The following is a 21924-nucleotide window of genomic DNA, read 5'->3' on the forward strand; positions in this document are numbered from 1 at the left end:
ATCTTAGAGGTGTGGACATAACATTATTCAAAAAAAAAACAATCAAGTTGTCTTGCCAAGCTGTGCTTGTATCCGGTCATCATGAGACTAAATCATTATTTTAATCGATGTATCCGGTCATCATGAGAATAAATCATTATTACCTACAGTTAATATACTATCTACCAAAAAAAACCTACAGTTAATATACTAAGCATTAGCATTTTATCAATGAGCTTTGTTATTTGGACGTCTCAAATTTGGAAATTTGGAATTGTACATGGAAATCTATCACGAGCAATAATGCACATCTCATTGCTGTAGTCTCCTTGACTTTAAAAAGAGTTAAGCACAAAGTTCGCCCACTCACACTCAGAGTGACTAAATATATGAAAGGAAACTCTCTTGTGTAACTTCATCCCTCAATTTAATCATTAGAACCTCTCCCACTCTTCTTGCTCAAAACAAAGAAGCAGTGTACGTAAATATGCTTCTGCAACAAGTTCATGTATCAAATTCAAGGCCAAATGGTTTCATCTTGCACAAGCCATGCTTGATCCAGAGTAATTACCACCCATCTTTTCAGGTTTTGTCAAGGCCTTCTTCCTTGGCAAACCAAAAGAAGCAAAAAAGGTTGGTTAGGCATCATGGCTGCAGTAAAATCAAAGCTGTGGCTGTGAGTACCGAAATTGAACTGAAATCAACTACGGTTAAAGCCACCGTAACTGTTCAGCCTACGGTTGGTGGGTTTTTCTCAGAACTTGGTTTAGACCGAGGGTTGGATGATTTAACAGATTTACTTGGTAAATCACTTCTCTTGGAGCTTGTTAGCGTCTCGCTAGATCCCAGTAAGTACTTATTTAACTGGATTTTCAATTATGAAAGAGCATACACATTTTTTACATAAGAGGATCATAATCACACGGATCTAATAATGGACGAAGAATGATAATTTTCTATTAATGGACCAAGATGAAATTATGATAATTTTCTATTTTTGAAAAAAGTGGCATTGTTTCCTCTTTTCAACGATCATTTAAATGTTTAAATTGCTTCTTAATTTCGTTAAAATACATTTTAACATGTTGTTTTAAAATCTTATGCATGTACTTAATTTTTTTTCTTTGTTTAATTTGCTTGAAAAAGAAACAACACAAGAGAAGGAAAATATCAAAGGCTACGTCCACAAGACGCATCAATCAGCACAAGAGGTTAAGTATGAGGCTGAATTTGAAGTACCAGAAAGCTTTGGGGAGATTGGTGCCATTCTTGTGGAAAATGAGCATCACAAGGAGATGTTTCTTAAGGAAATTGTTCTTGATGGCTTCCTCACTGGCCCCGTCAGTTTTTCCTGTGAATCCTGGGTTCATTCCAAGTATGATAACCCTGTTAAGAGGGTGTTTTTCTCCAATAAGGTTAATTTCATCACCTCCAGATTATCCTAATTGTAAAATAACTTGTCCATATCAAATTTCGTGAAATTTGATGGGGTCAAAATTATTTACAATTGAGAGATAATAATCTCATAACTTATACTATTTAAAGTGAGGATTATATTTTTAGTGAATATCACATAAATTTCAACAACTAACGGGAGAGTGTTAAGGAAAAAAATTAATAGTAAAAGTTATTTACAATAATTAATAATAATTGTACTAAAAAATAATAAATATTTTTATTAATGTGATAGTAAGAGAATAATCTTGATCATTAGACCTAATTATAATTAATAACACTAAGACATAAAGTAATAATTTTTTAAAATGACATGACATTTTCAAGTGAAATTTCTCACTAGCAGCTATAGTATAAATCCCTGACACATGTATTTACCATCTATAGTATTAAAAATGTGATATATCATGAATTCATACATAAAAAATGTTAACATCAAATATGAATAAATAATTAAATATTGATGCTTACCAATCACGTGCTTGCAGTACCCAAAAATTCAGTATGTCAGCCTTTGCGCTGAACATAGTACAACAATTTCAGAAGAAAAAAAAACATCACTAGCACATGGTATGTTCAATTACCAGACAAATCGTTTTTTCTAAAAAAAAAAAATCAAAATAGGCAAATCATGTGTCTTGAAACGTAAAACGTGAAAGAAATCTCCACATTATTTTGATATGTTTGTATTGGAAGGAGGATGTGAAAGTTATTTCATTAAATATAACTTTTTTTTTTGAAATGATTAAATTTAACTCTTTGTCCCATATGTTTGGATTATATATATGATTTCAGTTTCTTAGCATATTTTATCTCTCAATTTAATTGTTGAAAATCAAGTCTATGTATCATTATCATTATACTTAAAAGTTAAAACTCTCAATTTTTGGCTTTTTAAGAAAAATCTTAGACAAGGTGAACTTAATTATTCTAGATATTATTCGGGTGTGTTTACTATGGACCACATTTTTGTGGTCTATAATTACACCACCCCTTTTAATCTGCTAGTGCAGGTTTCTTGAATTTCTTTTTTAAATAAAAATACATATTTATTAAACACAAAAATTAATATAGTTAGTGGATAATTAATATGATTAAATCTAAGTGAATCATCATTTTCAACCTTTCACAATCTTATCCTCTCATCATCCACCCAACCACCACTGCAACACCATCTTCAACACAGATCCGAAAATACAACTTCCCTTCAACACAATCTTCCATCTCCAGATCTGCATTTCCCTTTACTCCATTTACCTATTCAAACCTCTGGCACAGTAGTGATCATATCATCAAACTCTAGATCCAAAAACAAATGCAACAAACACAAATCTTCAAAATTTATACTTTTATGATGAAAACAGATTCAACACTAGTCAGTTTTCATCTCTAACAACATTAACAACAAGAGTAGCATGTTTAAAATCACAAAGCGGAGAAGAAAAAAAATGGAAAAACGATAAGCGATGAAGAGTGCAGAGGAATTTTGTGGTCGGTGGTGAGTGAAAAATTTCATTATGAAAAATCCCTGATGCTCTCTACCCCGCTTCATCTCCTCCTCTCCCCACCATTTTTTCTCACTCAAACCCAACAACCTGCAACCCAGATCTGGTGGTGGTGGTGGTGGTGGTTGTTCTCCACCTCGAATATGGAAGATCGGCGCTGGAACCGGCGAGGAGTGTGGCGGCGCTGGTCACAGCAACAGATGAAGGTATGAAAAACGGTAGAAAGGGGGGTTTGAATAACGTTTTCAGTATAAAACTTCCACCTTAAAGATTTTGACAAATCTTTCGAGAACTTAAGTGCTAAAGATAAGAGACAGAAAAGCACACAGGGATTTTATCCTGGTTCACTTGATAAATCACTCAAGCTACTCCAGTCCACCCGTTAAGGTGATTTCTTCCTTCTTAGAATGAAGGCAATCCACTAATCAGGTAAGAGTTACAACTGCACTTGAAACCTACAAGTGACTAACAATTACACTGACTTAGCTCACACTAAGATTCATTCTCTTAGTCTTCTCTAGGATCCGATCAACCTTGATCTCCTAAAGGAACTAAACAAACTGTTTATCAAAGAATTGTTTACAAGAGATTTGCTTCTAAAAAGCTAATAGTAAACTCAATGAATTTCAGATGAAAGAAAACTTAGAAGATTTTTGAATATGTCTTGCGTATGTGAATGCTTCTTCTCGCCGTTTCTTTCAGTCTTCAGCCTCTTTATATACTCCAAGGATTAGGGTTGAGCGATGCATGGGAAATGCTACCGTTGGAGGGCAGTTCTGGAAAATCCAGCTTCTGCTGTGGCTGAGAACGTTAGGTAGGTCGTCAGGAAGGTACAGTAGCTTTTGTACTTGGATAGCGACGCGACCTTTAAACCTAGGAGACTTCTGATCAGGGGAATGCTTCGTATTGGAACTTGTGAAGCCGGTTGATCAGAGTCAGAGGGAAAGCACAGATCCTCTGACCATTGTATCTTCTGATTCTGAACTCAGAGGGAAGAACATGGCCTTCAGAGTTTCTTGCTTCTGGACTTCAGAGTTTCCACTATTCAGCTTCTGGATCTTCAGAGTCTTCTACACCATCAGAACATCTGAACCTTCAGTGTTTCTTGGTTATCAGAACATCTGGATCTTCAGAGCTTCTAGTGACTGAGTCCACATCAGAGTTTGTATAACTTCAGAACTTCTGAAGCTTTTCCACTGTTCATACTGAACATGGTGAATGCGAAAGCGTTGCTTGGGTAGCTCTTTATACACAGTGCTTCTGATTTGTGTGAGATTGAGTTGAGGTCAGAGCCTGCAAATAGCACACTCAGAAAAACACGTTAGAGTACCACAATTGTTCATATCAAAAGGTTAACTTGTAATCATCAAAACATAGAGTTGTACTACTAGATCAAAACTTGATCTTACAACAGAGGAGGAGCGTGGCGACGACGCTGGACACAGAAGAGCATGGCGGCGGCGCGATTTGATCTGGAAGCTGAAGCGTCTCCTAATAAACCTCTATGGCGGAAAGTTCGTGGGGTTGAAGAAGATTTTTTTTTTTTTGTAGGTATGGGGTTGGAGAAGATGATGACGAAGATGGGTGAATTAATTTAGGGATTAGGGATTAGTTTATTTTTGGTAAACCAAGTTTAGATAATTTAATTAAAAATTAAGAAAATAAGTTTTTTTTTTAAACTTGTTATTGGGGGTCAAAAGGAGGTGGTGCAACTTTGCACTACTTTTTAGTGGTCCATGATAAATTTTCCCATATTATTCCCATTAAAACTCACTAATCAAATTATTAAATTGCCACCATGGGTTGACACCACTAGCTTTAGGTTTTAGATTTAACTCTGACCTCCCAATTAGTTGAGAGTTTGAATCTTTTAGGGCCCGTTTGGTGGTCAGGATAGGATATGATAGGATATGATATGTGAATAGGATATCAACAGGATAGGATAAGAGCAGGATAGACTCTTATCATATCCTGTGTTTGACGTGCACATGATAAGGACAGGATATGATAAGGAAAAATGTATCAGATTTATATTTGAATAAAAAATACATTTAAAATTAATCATTCTATTAAATTTAATTTCTTTACATTTTCATGAATGAGTCTATATTTTAAAATAAATAAAATTAATTTAAATTTTATTAATTAGCCTATATTATTGTTTTGAAGATACCCTATGTTTTAAATAAAATTATGCAGTTAACCGATTGGTTTTCACTTAGTTGTGACACGTGATAATTAACAATAAAAGTTAAATAAATTAAGAATATTATTATTTCAAAAGTATTTTATATTTGAATTATAAATTATTATATAAGTAGATAAGTAGTTTTAAATAATAGGAGATGAAAATAAAAAATTAATCTATTACTATTAAAAAATCAATATTTGTAATCAATGTTTTTCACTTAGTTGTGACACGTGATAAAAAATAAAAATTAACTAAATTAAAAATATTATAATTTCAAAAATACTTTATATTTAAATTATTATATAAGTAGATAAATAATTTTTAAATAATAGGAGATGAAAATATTAAATTAGTCTATTATTATTAATAAATCAATATTTGTAAGTTAGTCTATTTTACTATTTATGAATAATAATTTTATTTATTTATTATTTTAGTTAAATTAATATTTTTATATTTATTAATTAATATTATTATAAATTATAAATTATAAATTATATAATATTAAAATAAATTAATTTGGAGTTAGGATACTGAAAGAAAATATATAACTGGTATCCTATCCTGCTCTATCCTAGCTCCCCCTCAGGATAACTTTTACACATGATTGACAGGATATGATAGGATACATGATAGTGTTATCATATCCTGCTGGCGCAACAAACAACAGATAACAACAGGATATGATTATTATCTTGTCCTATCCTATCATGTCCTGGTCACCAAACGGGCTCTTAGACTTAGTAAAATCCTAGTTAGTGGATAACTTTCCTCGGAGAGATCCCCCAATCCCCCACGCCTCCTTCTAGGGGTGAGCTTATGTTGGCCTCCCAAGCATGTTACTGACGCCCTACCGATTGTTGAAGAGTCGTAATTTAGATGTGTTTTATCTCGGTTCTACCATTTTTGTAAAAAGAAAATTATTAAATTTCATTAAAAAATTAAAATCTCATTTCCATTCATTTTGAACATGTTGATTCATTTATTTTGGTTTATTGACTGTGGATGAACAGTCATTTTTACCCTCAGAAACACCAGAAGGATTGCAGAAGCTGAGAGAACAGGAACTGTTACATTTACGCGGCAATGGCCAAGGTGAACGCAAAACCTTCGAGCGAATCTACGATTACGATGTCTACAACGACCTCGGAGATCCCGACAGCGACATCGAACTCAAACGACCTGTTCTTGGCGGCAACCAACATCCATACCCTCGGCGTTGCAGAACCGGAAGACCTCGTTGCCACAAAGGTAATCAGTTTCATCATCATCATTCAATTGTAATTCATGTAACCATCATTCTAATTTGTTGCACAATGTTGATTTGTGTGTGACAGATCCGTTATCGGAGAAAAGGAGCAACACGGTGTATGTACCTAGGGATGAATGTTTCGCAGAAGTGAAGCAGCTATCGTTTTCGGCCAAGACATTGTATTCAGGGTTGCATGCTCTGGTGCCGTCACTGAGTACAGCTATAGTTGACAAGAATCTTGGGTTTCCTGTGTTTTCAGCCATTGATGCCCTTTTCAATGAAGGGCTCAGCTTGCCTCCTCAGAAAGCCAGAGGACTTCTCAGCGGGCTTTTGCCGAGGCTGGTCAAGTTAATCCAAGACACTGAGAATGATGTTCTCCGTTTCGAGACTCCCGCAACAATGGACAGTAAGACAATACTACACATACAATAAGGGTTTTAAATTGTAGTTGCGGTTATGTCGCGAAATTGCAAATGAATGTGGGTTGAAATGCGGTCGCAATTTATGTTGCGGCTGTAATTGCAATTATAGACCGCAATTTGAAATCCTCACTATATGTTATCGTTGTGTATGATAGTTTGTGTTTTTTGAGGTTAATTACTAATCAATGAATCTGGGTGCTTGTGATTTCAATATGGCAGAGGACAGGTTCTTTTGGTTTAGGGATGAAGAATTTGCAAGGCAAACTGTAGCTGGTCTTAACCCATGTTGCATCCAATTGGTCACGGTACTAGGCCATGTTACCCCTTTTTTATAAAATTGATCAACAGAAACTTCTAACTTGTTTGTAAATATACTGAAATCAATTGCAAAGATGGCCAATGATACATTTTTTGGATCAATCATTGATACTTGGAGCAAAAATATATTTGTCATGTAGGAATGGCCAATGAGAAGCAAACTTGACCCTGAAATTTATGGCCCTCCGGAATCAGCAATTACCACTGAAATAGTTGAGCGAGAAATCAGAGGATTCTTTACGGTGGAAGAGGTATGTATATAGTAGTCAATTATATCATGGTTTGAACTCAATAAATAGTCTCTTATATAAGTGAATGTGGTTTTTTACCTTTGGTTTAATAAGCAATAAATTATATCATGATGTTAACTCAAGAAATAATTTAGTGTTAATTGTTGACGTAAAGTAAATTTTCTGGTTTTTTTATGCAATTTGAGCAATGCAGGCCATAAAACAGAAGAAGCTGTATGTCCTGGACTACCACGATTTTTTATTGCCATTTGTGGAGCAAGTTAGACAACTTGAAGGCACAACGCTATACGGGTCAAGGACATTGTTCGTCCTAACCCACGATGGCACATTGAGGCCACTGGCTATTGAGCTAACTCGGCCACCAATGGATGGAAAGCCGCAATGGAGGGAAGTGTACACACCTTCTTGGCACTCAACTTCCGTTTGGCTTTGGAGGCTTGCCAAAGCTCATGTCCTTGCACATGACTCTGGTTACCACCAACTTGTTAGTCACTGGTATGAACCAATTAACTGATGATCAATAAACATTAATTGAATTGAACATAAGATGCTGCAAGATGCAGGTAGTTGGGATGAGGATAACCATATCTTTCAATAACAAAACATTTTATATACAGAAGGTTAGTTAGTATATATAGTTTGCCTTTAAATACCAGGTGACTTCAACTTGAACAAACTTTTATCCCAATTCATCAGAAGAGTTTCTTTCTCTTTATAGCTTGAAGAATGTGTTAGCAAAATGACACTCATATTACTTCTTTGGTGCATTGTTTTTTGCTTACTGATTATGAATATGTATAATACTTTTCAATTCAAGGTGGAGTTTTGAATAATAAAATGCAATCATTGTAAAACATTTGAAACATTCATTATATATATCTGGTGTAAAATAATCATTATACTTTCTCTGTCTTTTCCTGTTCTCTAATAATCAATCTAGAATTATTCATCAATCTACATACTGCACCATTGGGCTTTTGAGGAGTTGACACATTAACTGAGTAAAATTTATTTCTCTTTTCTTCAGGCTACGGACTCATTGTGCAACAGAACCTTACATAATTGCCACAAACAGGCAACTGAGTGCAATGCATCCAATCTACAGGCTGCTGCATCCACATTTTAGGTACGGCTTTCTTTTATTTATGCCTCATTCCCACTTTCTCTTTATTCCACTCACTTTCTCTTTCTAACTCTATCTTCAATTCCTATCACTCATCTTATTGTTCATTTCCTTCTATGAGTGTGAGTGTAATTGGGGTGTTAACGGAACTTTTTCATTAGGTACACAATGGAGATCAATGCTCTTGCTCGTGAGGCATTGATAAATGCCAATGGAGTAATAGAGAACAATTTCACTCCAGGGAACCTCTCCATCCTTCTAAGTTCAGTTGCCTATGACCAGCACTGGCAGTTTAACTTGCAAGCTCTCCCTGCTGACCTCATCCACAGGGGATTGGCAGAGGAGGACCCAAATGCTCCTCATGGCTTAAAGCTATCCATAGAAGACTACCCTTATGCCAATGATGGCCTCATTCTCTGGGATGCTATCAAAAGTTGGGTCACTGATTATGTGAACCATTACTACTCAGAGCCAGAAGCGAACACAGGTACATGGAAAATGGGACAGTTCGTCCACGAGAAAAAATTCCTTAATATAATACGGCTTAAACAAGTTTTTAGTTCTCAAATTTGGTTTTGGTTCCTACCATCTAATTTTTGTGGTTTTGGTCCCTACTTTTACATATCAATCTGGTTTCAGTTCCTCCTCCGTTAACTGGTGATGTATGTAATTAGTAGAAGGTCACGTCATCATGGTCACATGTCCAGAGTAATCTTACATGCAATGTTTTACTGGCAAGTCAGCTAAGATAGCTTGCACAGTGCACTTATAATGAATGAAATTCTTATAGATCGAAAAATGATAACCTTTCATATAGTGATTTTTTTAATAAAAAGAGCTAGTAGTTATATCTGATTTGGAAGCAACATATACCAGATGTAATTACTCTGGACATGTGACAATGGCGATGTAGCCCTTAGCTAGCCACATCACCAATTAACAGGATATTGTAAAGCAGTGATTGGAACCAAAGTTATATGCAAAAGTAGGGACCAAAACCATAAAAATTAAATGACAAACCAAAATAAAACTGACTGTAAAACAAAGGATTAAAAACTTATTTATGTCATATAATAATATTCATATGTTATATCTGCCCCCTGAAGAAATTTATATTGTCTTATTAATTGTTTCTGGCTCCATTCCTGCTCAGGGCCAAGTCTCATTGAGTCAGACCAAGAACTGCAAGCATGGTGGGAAGAGATCAGAACAGTAGGCCATGGTGACAAAAAGGACGAGCCTTGGTGGCCTGTTCTGAAAACCAAACAAGACCTTATTGAGATTGTGACCACCATTGTGTGGATAACATCAGGGCACCATGCAGCTGTGAACTTCGGACAGTACTCTTATGCAGGCTATTTCCCCAACAGACCAACTGTTGCAAGAAACAATATGCCAACAGAGGACCCTTCTGACCCTGAATGGGAACTTTTCTTGGACAAACCAGAGGTGACACTGCTCAAGTGTTTCCCATCTCAGATTCAAGCCACAACTATAATGGCAGTGTTGGATATTTTGTCAAGCCACTCATCTGATGAGGAGTATCTCGGGCAAACTGTGGAGCCATCATGGGAACAGGATCCAATTATCAAAGCTTCGTTTGAAAAGTTTCAAGGGAAGTTGATGGAGCTTGAAGGGATCATTGATTTGAGTAATGCAGATAAGAGCCGGAAGAACAGAAATGGTGCTGGGATTGTGCCTTATGAGCTTCTGAAGCCAGTTTCAGAGGCAGGGGTCACAGCAAAGGGAGTTCCATACAGCATCTCTATTTGAACTTGCATTTAGAATGTATGTGGTATCATCTTGATCTTTGAATGCTCCGTTTTGAACTCCTTGTGACTTGAATAAAGTGTATTACAGAACTGTTTATCAGTTGCTAAATTGTGAATTTCTAAAAGATGTGGTACAATCCTTTACATGAGCTCTATACACAAGCTCTCATAAATGGTGAAGTTAGTTTATCTAACCAACATTTCTTCATCAAATGACAGAATCAAGAGATGCGAGAAATGTTGCTACTTTGTAGTATCTAACGACCAATCATTCCGCCGTTGGGATAAAGAAACTAAAACATGGGTGGTTGTCCCACCTAGAGTATACTCCTAAGCACTTAGTATGTTGTTTATCGCTATTGTTTTGTTCTGGAACTTATTGGTGTAGATGGGAAATTTGGAGTACCAAAATAAAAACAACTAACAAACATTACATTTCATAATGAGTAATGATTTCTGTATACTGGTAGATGAAACACACAGATTGTGGTAGTTTTTGAACGCAAAACTGCAATCTATGTAAAAAAAAAAAATTCTAGCGAATTGGGAGACCGCCACAAAGTTGCGTATTTACTATGCAGTTTTTTCTTTAGTTTTTATTTTTTTAAATTTATTTGATGGTTTAGGAACTCGGCCTGAAAGTGTCATAAAATTGCGTCTTTATTGTACAGGGTTTAAAATCTCCTCAAACATTTTGTTTTAACTCTTCGAGTTTATCAAGAGTCTAAACACGCATATCAGAAGTATGTTCGGAAACACAAGTTTATATATCAGTACTTTTCATAATACTCCCTCCGTTTCTATTTATAAGAACCAAATGAAGGGTGTAGTTTGGTCATTGTTATAAGAACCATTTCAAATTTCAAGATACATTAATTATTTTTTGGCAACAATACCCTCATTTAATAGAGATTTCTCTTTCTTTCCACTAGGCAACTCATTAATGATAAATAGAAATTAAAAAAAATAAATTGGGATAGTTTTGGAAAGTTGAGATAAATTTGAACAAATTCAATACTACCAACCACTTTCTTAAGGAGCGTGAAATGTTAGTTTGGTTCTTATAAATAGGAAGTATAAATTTTAGGAATCTGCTCGTGGTATAATTTTTCACCATCGGTCTACCACTAACACAAAAAAAAAACTTATGATGGTTAAAAATGACTGTTATATAAAATCCGCTACAAAATATACGATTGAGATTAACTTCACTTATTTTATTTTATTGATATTGAGAACTAAAAATATGAATTTATTTGAGGGGTCAAATTCAATACACTCAAAATATGAAGTAAAAACAACCCAAATCTAGACCCAACCCAAATCTAGTCATATCAAAATCAATATCTATAGGTAGGGAATTTATTCTGCATGTGTCCAATAAAAATGCATAATAAATAATGGTGAATTCTGTGATAATGGACTAATGGTAATTACGCATGAGCCGAATAGTGATTCGACATATCGTACGTGGTCCACGTGATGATTTGATTTGATGAAATGGGTGGACCCAATTCAAAATACCTCATCTTATATTGTACGTGATCCACGTGAACAAACTGACCCAACTCAAAATGTAACAAACATGATTGTACTTGTTTACACGGATTTTTGGTAAACAAATATCCTCTTAGTTCGACTAAAGGAAGTTTAGATTCGGGGTCCTTTTGAGAAAACGCTTTGCCAAAGTGTAGTGTGTGAACGAGTGTATTCTCGACAGCAATAAACAACTCAAACGAAACTGGACTTTATTGAATATGAGTCGATTACAAAACAGTCAAGCAAACTAAAATAGCATGAAAGCAAATTTCGACAAAACAAGCTACACACAAGAACTGAAAATCAACAAACTGAAATGCAGGGAAACTAAAGCGTTGGTTCTGCAACATACTCCTCCATCATCACGTTCTGCTCTCGAAGTCTCATTGATGCGGACGTTTAGAGCTTTTGGTGAATTTTCAGAGTTTTTAGTTGGGAACCCCTTCTTCTGCTGCTGCTTCCTCTATTTATATTGTTCTTTCTGCCCATGTTCTTGGCGGTTTTCCTTGGATGCACGATGGCTTCGTGGGTTTTGAATTTTGGCGCCATACCCCACGTTTAGCCGATGGTCTTCGCGCACGTGACTCTATTGCCATGTGGATGGTTCTGAGTCGTGGACAACCGTTGCTATTCGTGGCATCGTGGGTGTACGCACGTGCTTGTAGTTGCTTGTTATTCGGTAACTGCCTCTTCCATTAAGATGATCGAGATTTCTTCATCTTCTGAGTGTGTCGAGTTATGGCTTTTACTAACTTGTCTTTGAGGGACATCGTGTGCTGAGTTGCCGGCTTCGCCCAACCCTTTCTGTCGAGAAACCACTTTTGCACCATGGTGTCGAGAATTGTAGTACTTGTAATTTTGGCTTAACAATTGCCCCCCAAAAATGTTGGTTGTCGACTGCTTTAGCTCAAAGACACCAAGCATTTTTTTTTTTTATATCGCAGCCGTTCGATTCCAACGATTCAAATGCTTTGTGCTCTCGACCATTCGATCTTCAAGTCCAATCGGCAGCCATAACGTCTGATGACTTCTCCACTAGCTGACAGTTATAGCCTTTTTAGGGCCATGATTTCACCTATGCCAAAAAGCTGAGAGGTGACATGAATTAACTAATAAAATAATCGCTTGGACCCCAAATTTTTATAAATTGCTGCTCAATGCGGCTTGGGTTCCGTTTTCCCTTCCGTTTATAAATACCCTTTTGGTATTCCTTGTTCAAGCTTTACTCTTTCCTCCAACCTGCAACTTCTTCTTCCAGACTTCATCACTTCATCTTCTTCCATCTTCTCTGAAATACTTACTGCGTCTTTCAATGGCTGAAGGTATGAAAAACGGTAGAAAGGGGGGGTTTGAATAACGTTTTCAGAACAAAACTTCCACCTTAAAGATTTTGACAAATCTTTCGAGAACTTAAGTGCTAAAGATAAGAGATAGAAAAGCACACAAGGATTTTATCCTGGTTCATTTGATAAATCACTCAAGCTACTCCAGTCCACCCGTTAAGGTGATTTCTTCCTTCTTAGAATGAAGGCAATCCACTAATCAGGTAAGAGTTACAACTGCACTTGAAACCTACAAGTGACTAACAATTACACTGACTTAGCTCACACTAAGATTCACTCTCTTAGTCTTCTCTAGGATCCGATCAACCTTGATCTCCTAAAGGAATCACCACTAAGATTCACTCTCTTAGTCTTCTTAAGGATACTGACCTACCCGGTCCCTTAAGGAAAATCAAACAACTGTTTGAGGTTGGTGTTTACAAAGGTTTTGCTTCTAAATAAGCTGAGTGTAAACTAAATAAATTTCAGATGAAAGAAGCTTAGAATATTTTGAATATGTCTTGCGCGTGTGTATTGCTTCTTCTTAGTTTCTTTTCTCACGCCGCTTCTTTCAATCTTCAGCCTTTATATATACTCCAAGGATTAGGGTTGAGCGTTGCATGGGAAATGCTACCGTTGGAGGGCAGTTCTGGAAAATCCAGCTTCTGCTGTGGCTGAGAACGTTAGGTAGGTCGTCAGGAAGGTACACTTGCTTTTGTACTTGGATAGCGACTTGACCTTTTAACCTAGGAGACTTCTGATCAGAGGAATACTTCATATTGGAACTTGTGAAGCCGGTTGATCAGAGTCAGAGGGAAAGCACAGATCCTCTGACCATTGTATCTTCTGATTCTGAACTCAGAGGGAAGAACATGGCCTTCAGAGTTTCTTGCTTCTGGACTTCAGAGTTTCCACTATTCAGCTTCTGGATCTTCAGAGTCTTCTACACCATCAGAACATCTGAACCTTCAGTGTTTCTTGGTTATCAGAACTTCTGGATCTTCAGAGCTTCTAGCGACTGAGTCCACATCAGAGTTTGTATAGCTTCAGAACTTCTGAAGCTTTTCCACTGTTCATACTGAACATGGTGAATGCGAAAGCGTTGCTTGGGTCACTCTTTATACACAGTGCTTCTGATTTGTGTGAGATTGAGTTGAGGTCAGAGCCTGTAAATAGCACACTCAGAAAAACACGTTAGAGTACCACAATTGTTCATATCAAAAGGTTAATTTGTAATCATCAAAACATAGAGTTGTACTACTAGATCAAAACTTGATCTTACAATCTCCCCCTTTTTGATGATGACAAAACTAAGATTTTTGATGAACAATTCTTAAACATTAAACTGAATTCACTCAGAGTTTAGAGATATAGAATAATACTTATCCTGATGTGAATAGTTTATCTTGCTCATTCTGAATTCAAGTCACTGCTTGATTCTGAGCTTAGCTCCCCCTGAATCTAATACTTGATGAAAACGTTAGTAAAGTCTAGATTCTGAGCTAAAAAATATAAGAGTTCAGAGTGAGAAGCTTATGACATAGATGAAAAACGAATAATCAGAGCGCATAAGTGATCAGAGTCATGGACAAGGTATCAGAGTCTTGGGTATCAGAGTCAACTTAGAATCACTTCAGAAGAAGTGAAATGTATTCCTTGTATTTGCCCAGTGACACATCTATGGTCATGAAGGTGGAACTCTTAAATTCTCCAAAAGAAAAATAAATCACACTAACACATCTTACACATCAAAAACTGGGTTTACTCCCCCTTTTTGTCATAAGCAAAAAGCTTGGGGTGTGAAAAACTTAGCTTGAAGTACAAGGTACTCCCCCTTAGAGAAGGTCTAAGTTTAAAGAAAATGAAAACGATGTAAGAATCAGAGTTAGGCGAAAATAAATAGAAGAGTTAATGCAAGGGATGAACGTTTACCACCGGTCAAGTGAGTAAAGAGAAGGGTCAGTTACCAAGAACTTAACCTCGAGAAACTGTAATAGCATTAACTTTCAGAGAGAAAGTGAAGCCTATAAAAAGCGTTGGAGAGAAAGATAAGCTTCACACCTCGAATAATTTTCAGTAAGAAAAAAAATGGCATCATACAACGTAGCACTAGAAGAGCTGAGGAAGAAGGCCTTTGAAGAGGACTTGTTCCTGAACATCAGGCATCCAGAGGGTGCAACGACCATCGCGGAGCTGACACGGACACTGCTGGAAGAGGACCTGCGTCCAGAGTTGGAGAGAGACCTGAAGGAATTTCTTGCCTTCGTGAAGGAGGTGCAAGAACTCAGCCGGCTTGAACTCAAGCTGCTGGAAGAAAAAGAAATCTTGGAAAAGAAGCTAAGGACTTCAGAAGAGATTCTGGAGAAAGATGAGCTAAAGGTCAGACTCAACAACATCCAGCATGTACTGGAGCGTCTGGAGAAGGATAGGTCAGAGCAGCGCCAGGAGTGCAGAAGAATGAGAAGGGATCCTCCATTCTAGATTATATGATGTAAAGAAATATGATGTAAACATAGAACAATGAATAAAAAAGACTTTTGCAAACATATGTGACATAAGTATATAGATATATATGCATATATAATCACACACGAACAAAAGAGAATAAATAAATAAAAAGAAATAGAGTTTAACAAAAGGAAAACAAAGTTAACGAAAAAGAAGAAAAAGAAGAGATCCTAAAAACTAAGGTTTGTCAGTGCGTCTCAGAAGTTCCATCATCATTTGCTTCATCTCAATCAGCATGGATTCATGAGTGTCAAGACGTTGTTCCATGATGTCGAGTCTGGATGAGCTTGTCTGAGTAGAGCTGGAAGGAACATTCTGAGCAGCTTGAGGTTCTGGAATGGAAGCAGAAGCAGCAGGAGTAAACACAACTGGTGCAAGTCGCTCTGCCTCAGCCTCAGCTTCAAGACGCTCTGCCTCAAGTCTGGCTTGTTCAGCCTGAGCTGCTGCTTGACGTGCAGCTTCTTCTGCTTGTTCTTTCTTTCTCTTGGCTTCTTCAATAGCTTCAAGAAGCTTATTTCTCTGTTCTAGTTCATGAAGAGCCACCCTCCTAGCAAGCCTTTGCTTTGCAGCCTCAATGCTCTGACTGCCCTCTGCATGCAGGAGCTGCATCATAATTGGAACTTGAGCCACTAGCCAAGTGCTCAGATTGTTCCACTCATCAGCCACATTTTCAGCATTCTCACTGAGATCAGTCTGACCGTGCACATTGCGGAGCCTCAAAGAGGCTTCATGATAGAAGATATTGATGCACTCAGAGAGAGATGTGGGTTGACGGTGAGTATAGGGAATTATGGAGAGGTTGGGTTCAGGAGAGGCTGGGTGATTGCTGCTATGGGCTTCAGAGGCACCTTGTGGAGAACCAATGTTAATCATGGGAGCATTGGGTTCAGAGGTTCCAAGGTGAGGGTCTGAAGTTTCAACCAGAGGGTGAGGTGATCTAACCGAGGATTGGTTAGACACTGATTGTTCAGGTTCAGGGTCTGGTTGAATGGGCTCTTGTTGGTCAGGGACAGGGTGAGCTTGTTGAACTAAGGGGTCTGCCTCTTGGATAGGATTGGCCAAGATAGGTTCATCTGGGTCAACTAGACGTTCAGGTCTAGGGCCAGGATATCTCCTAGGGCTTGGACAGGTAAGGTAATACTCTTCCAAGGCAGATACCTTTTCTTTTCTAACCTCCATGAATTTTCTAATTGATTCAGAGGTATTGGAGGGAGGAGAGTCAATAACATTGGTTGGGAAGGATACAGGTGTGAAGGCTGTTGAAGAGTCTGTATCCGTGGTTCTGACAGCAGGACGTGCTGATGCTCTGGGAGCAGAGTGATCAGACGTTCTGGGTTGTGGTTCTGTTTGGTTGGGCTCAGGTTGGTCTTGGACGATTGGTTCAGAAGATAATGGGTCGTATGGAATGGTAAGGAGAGAGGTTGGATCTTCTGACCTAGAGGTTGGGTTCTGAAGCAGATTCCAGAGAGGTGCTTCAGAAGGAGAAGGTTGAAAGAAGGAAGATCTTGGGGAATGTGGTGGAGAGGTGGTTTGTTCGGCTGGCTGGGATTCAGGAATAGGAGTGAGGGGATTTGAGGAGTGTTGAAGCAAGGCAGAAATAGGGAGTGCATCAAATAAATTCAAATCATCATCAGAAGCAAGTGCAGGCTTACTTGAATGTGCTGATGATCGAGTCACTCTGGCAGGAGGTTCAGTCCTTCTGACCACTGCAGCAGCTGGTTCCACCCGAGTAGGCTTCACCACGATTCTGACCTTGTTCTGCTTCTTCTTTGGAGGACCATCCTCACTATCATCATCATCACCATCATCAGGCTTTCTCTTTGTCTTCTTGACCAGAGGGACATCAGAGTCTTCAGAGGATTCTTCCAGAACCATCTTCCTCTGAGCTTTCTTCTTTGGAGGAGAAGGAAACTCTGAAGCTGGCGGTAGTCTGCTGATGAAATCATCAAGGTCAATCTCGAATCCTTGAGCCCTGAGGTCTTCAACATAGCATCTGATGGCTTCAGGATGGTCTGCTTGAGTCCACAGAGGGTAGTCATTCAGAGGCATTCTTTTTCCTCTGATCTCAGAAGATGTGTCTTCATGAGCAGGGGCAATCTTCTTCTGGATTAAGCCCATCTTCTTCAAGGAGTTTGCAGTGAAGACATCACTGACAATTGTGCTCAAATCCTCTGTGCAACCAGCATCGATCAAATCTTGCACCAAGTTGCTTTCAATGAGAAAGTCTGAGAGCAGCCTCCCAAAAGGGATATATTTTATTGCAGACTTAATGGAGGCGGTGGTGCGAGACTTCCGGATGCATTCCTTCAAGTAGGAGAACAGGAAGTAGGGAAGGCAGATCTTCTCCTGATCTTGGATGAAGAACAACATCGCCTTCTGGTTGAAGTTGATGTAATCTGGGGAACTGCCCTTCGGTCTCTGATTGATGCAGTTGAGCAGGATCTTGTGCCAGATTCTGAGTTTGGGGTGAAGATCCATCACCTTGTACAATCTGCTCTTGAACTTGAACTTGTTCTTGTGCCGGGTTCTCAGAGCCCCTTTGACCCGTTGCCAAACCAACTTCCATGTGAGGGAACTGAGGTGCATCTGCAGTAGATCTTCTGGTTTGTCTCACCATTTTGAAGAGGTTGAAGGTTTGAGGTAGAAGATGAAGTTTGAAGGATGAAGAGAGATCGAGAGAGAAATCAAGAAAGAGGCGGTTTTGAAAAGCAGAGAGTGCGAGAGTGAAAACCGGAAGTGAACGAGAACGTGTGTGTATAGTGGGTTTTATCAAATAACCGTTGTTGATTCAAAAAGCACTTTAAGATCAACGGTTGAAAATTAAAGATTGATAGTAATAGTAAAATACACAATCACACATAGGAGATAAGCATATCTACACGCAGTCATAACAGACTGTCACACGGGCACAAGGAATTATGCATCAGAAATTCTGACACACGTGTTGTTGTCTCAGCTTCAGAGTCAGTACCGGTGGGCACACACACTCTGATTGAGTTACCTTCTGGACTAGACATCTTCTGATCAAGAAGTATCATAGTCAGAGGTTCTGATCCATCTTCACTCTGGACAAAAGTCCATTTTAGATTTTTCAGAATAAAATTAAATCTATCCTCTGCTAAGGGCTTTGTAAAGATATCTGCCCATTGATGGTCAGTATCAACAAACTTCAGAAGAAGTACGCCCTTCTGCACATAATCTCTAATGAAGTGATACTTTACCTCAATGTGCTTTGCCCTTGAATGCAAGATAGGATTCTTGCTCAACGAGATTGCAGCAGTGTTATCACAATAAATTGGGATATTGCTCTCAAGGATCTGATAATCCTCCAGCTGATGTTTCATCCAGAGCATCTGAGTGCTGCATATTGCTGCTGAGATATATTCTGCCTCTGCAGTTGATAGTGCAATGGTTGATTGCCTCTTGCTTGCCCATGAGACTAGATTGCTTCCCAGAAATTGACAATTTCCAGAAGTACTTTTTCTCTCTGTTCTATCTCCAGCATAATCAGCATCACAATAACCTGAAAGCTTATACTCTGATGTTTTCTTATACATCAAGCCAAGGTTAGTGGTGCCTTTCAGATACCTTAGGATCCTCTTAACAGCAGTTAAGTGGGTTTCCCTTGGATCTGATTGGAAACGAGCACATAAGTGAACACTAAATAATATGTCTGGCCTAGATGCAGTTAAGTATAGAAGTGAACCTATCATTCCACGATAGAGCTTCTGACATACTTTACCACTTTTATCTTCTTTCTCCAAAATGCATGTAGGATGCATTGGAGTCTTGGCCACTGTAGATTCCAGCATATTGAACTTCTTCAGAAGTTCTTTAGTGTACTTGCTCTGATGGATATATGTTCCTTCTGGTTTTTGATCAACTTGTATTCCCAGAAAGTACTTTAATTCTCCCATCATACTCATCTCAAATTCAGCCTGCATCATCTCAGAAAATTCTTTGCATAGAGATTGATTAGCAGAACCAAATATAATATCATCAACATAAATTTGCACAATTAAGATATCATCTTTATAAGTCTTGCAAAAAAGAGTTGTATCTACTTTACCCCTTACAAACTCATTCTCTAGAAGGAATGAGCTAAGTCTCTCATACCATGCTCTGGGAGCTTGCTTCAGATCGTAGAGTGATTTCTTCAATTTGAACACATGGTCTGGTTTCTTTTCATCTTCAAAACCTGGGGGTTGATGAACATAGACTTCCTCTGAGATATAACCATTTAGGAAGGCACTCTTTACGTCCATCTGATGTAGAACTATGTTGTGATTTACTGAGAAGGAGATCAACAGTCTAATTGCCTCCAGTCTTGCTACCGGAGCAAATGTTTCAGTGTAGTCTATTCCTTCCTGCTGGCTGTAGCCTTGAGCAACTAGCCTTGCCTTGTTTCTGACTACTTCTCCTTTCTCATTTAGCTTGTTTCTGAATACCCATTTCGTTCCAATAACATGGACACTCTCAGGCTTCTTCACTAAGCTCCAAACATCGTTCTTGGAGAATTGATTCAGTTCTTCTTCCATGGCCAGAATCCAATCCTTGTCCTGAAGAGCTTCATCTATGGACTTGGGTTCAATTAAGGACACCAATCCTTTCAGACTCAGCAAGGTCTCTTCAGAGGGTCTGAAGGCAGATCTGGTTCTGACTGGTTCATCTTTGTTGCCCAGAATCAATTCCTTAGGGTGAGCTGCAGTGATTCTGCTCTTCTTCAGAGTTTGTGAGTTAGAGGGACCAGCTTCTTCCTCTGGTTCATCTTCCTCTGGCTCAACTTCCTCTGGAGCTTTGCCTTTGTCAGAAACATTAATGCTTAAATCTGCAAACTTTTCAACTAGCTTTGACTGGTCAGAGTCAAGCTTATCATCAAATCTAACATGAATAGATTCTTCAATAGTCTTAGCATCAGTATTATAAAATCTAAAACCTTTAAATCTATCAGAATAACCAAGTAATAAACACTTAGAAGACTTAGCATCAAATTTATGCAATCTATCCTTAGTATTGAGAACATAACAAACACAGCCAAAAGGATGAAAATAAGAAATGTTGGGTTTTATGTTCTTCCACAATTCATAAGGAGTCTTATTCAGAATTGGTCTCACAGAGATTCTGTTCTGAATGTAACATGCTGTATTTACTGCCTCTGCCCAAAAGTGCTTAGCCATGCCAGTTTCTTGGAGCATGGTTCTAGCCATCTCCTGAAGAGTTCTGTTCTTCCTCTCAACAACACCATTTTGTTGAGGAGTTCTGGGACAAGAGAAATCATGTGCAATTCCATAGGAATCAAACAGACTCTCAAACTTGTCATTCTCAAACTCTCCACCATGGTCACTTCTGAAACGCACAATCCTACAAGCCTTCTCGTTTTGCACTTGAGCAATGAAGGTAGAGAACACAGCATGAGACTCATCCTTGCGGATTAGAAACTTTACCCATGTCCAGCGGCTATAGTCATCAACGATAACCATCCCATATCTCTTGCCACCTATAGACTCAGTTTTCACTGGTCCAAAAAGGTCGATATGCAGAAGTTCCAACGGCCTTGAGGTTGAGACAACATTCTTTGCCTTGAAAGGGACTTTTGTGAATTTGCCTTTCTGACATGCTTCACAAAGAGCGTCTGAAGCGAACTTCAGATTGGGTAAGCCCCTGACAAGGTTTAGCTTGCTCAGCTGAGAAATCTTTCTCATACTGGCATGCCCTAACCGTCTATGCCATACCCACTGCTCTTCATTAACAGACAGAAGGCACTTCACATTCTGAGCCTCCAACTCAGATAATCTGATCTTATAAATGTTGTTCTTCCTCTTGCTGTTAAACAGAACAGAGCCATCGATCTGACTTACAGCCCGGCAGGACTTTTGATTGAATATAACATCATAACCCTTGTCAGCTAATTGACTTATAGACAATAAGTTATGTGTTAAACCGTCTACCAATAAAACATTATCAATGCATGGACTACTATCTACACAAATAGTACCAGTACCAACAATTTTACCCTTTTCATTTCCTCCGAAGCCAACTTCGCCTCCAGGCTTAAGTTTCAGCTCTCGGAACATACGCTTTTCTCCCGTCATGTGACGCGAGCATCCACTGTCCAGATACCATGATTGGTGTTTCAGTGGAGCTATCAAGGATATCTGCAACATAGATGATCTTGTCCTTAGGTACCCACTTTCTGGGTCCTCTTTTGTTAGTTACCCCAGAGGTTCTGATCACCTTGGGTGTCTCAACATAATATTTTAAAGGAATATTTGCATGATATTTAGTCA

At 38.2% G+C, this 21924-nt stretch overlaps 1 protein-coding gene across 1 annotated transcript; it reads left to right on the forward strand.

Moving 5' to 3' along the window:
• The first annotated feature begins 299 nt into the window (after positions 1-299).
• LOC130747345 (linoleate 13S-lipoxygenase 2-1, chloroplastic-like) lies at positions 300-10605 on the forward strand. The gene is made up of 10 exons (XM_057600251.1): positions 300-827; positions 1126-1394; positions 6144-6381; positions 6468-6788; positions 7024-7109; positions 7263-7373; positions 7567-7868; positions 8401-8499; positions 8658-8983; positions 9650-10605. The coding sequence occupies exons 1-10, from the start codon at positions 467-469 to the stop codon at positions 10267-10269; spliced, it is 2733 nt and encodes a 910-aa protein (XP_057456234.1). The 5' UTR covers positions 300-466; the 3' UTR covers positions 10270-10605.
• The last annotated feature ends 11319 nt before the right edge of the window (positions 10606-21924 follow it).

This window comes from Lotus japonicus, chromosome 3, assembly GCF_012489685.1.
Source record: "Lotus japonicus ecotype B-129 chromosome 3, LjGifu_v1.2".
Taxonomy (NCBI): domain Eukaryota; kingdom Viridiplantae; phylum Streptophyta; class Magnoliopsida; order Fabales; family Fabaceae; genus Lotus; species Lotus japonicus.

Bases quoted from the DNA above. Each gene is read 5' to 3' on its own strand.
- LOC130747345 (XM_057600251.1), top strand. From the start codon at position 467: ATGCTTCTGCAACAAGTTCATGTATCAAATTCAAGGCCAAATGGTTTC. The intron at 1,395-6,143 runs GTTAATTTCATC...GTGGATGAACAG, and splicing joins GGGTGTTTTTCTCCAATAAG to TCATTTTTACCCTCAGAAAC. The intron at 7,110-7,262 runs GTACTAGGCCAT...TTTGTCATGTAG, and splicing joins GTTGCATCCAATTGGTCACG to GAATGGCCAATGAGAAGCAA.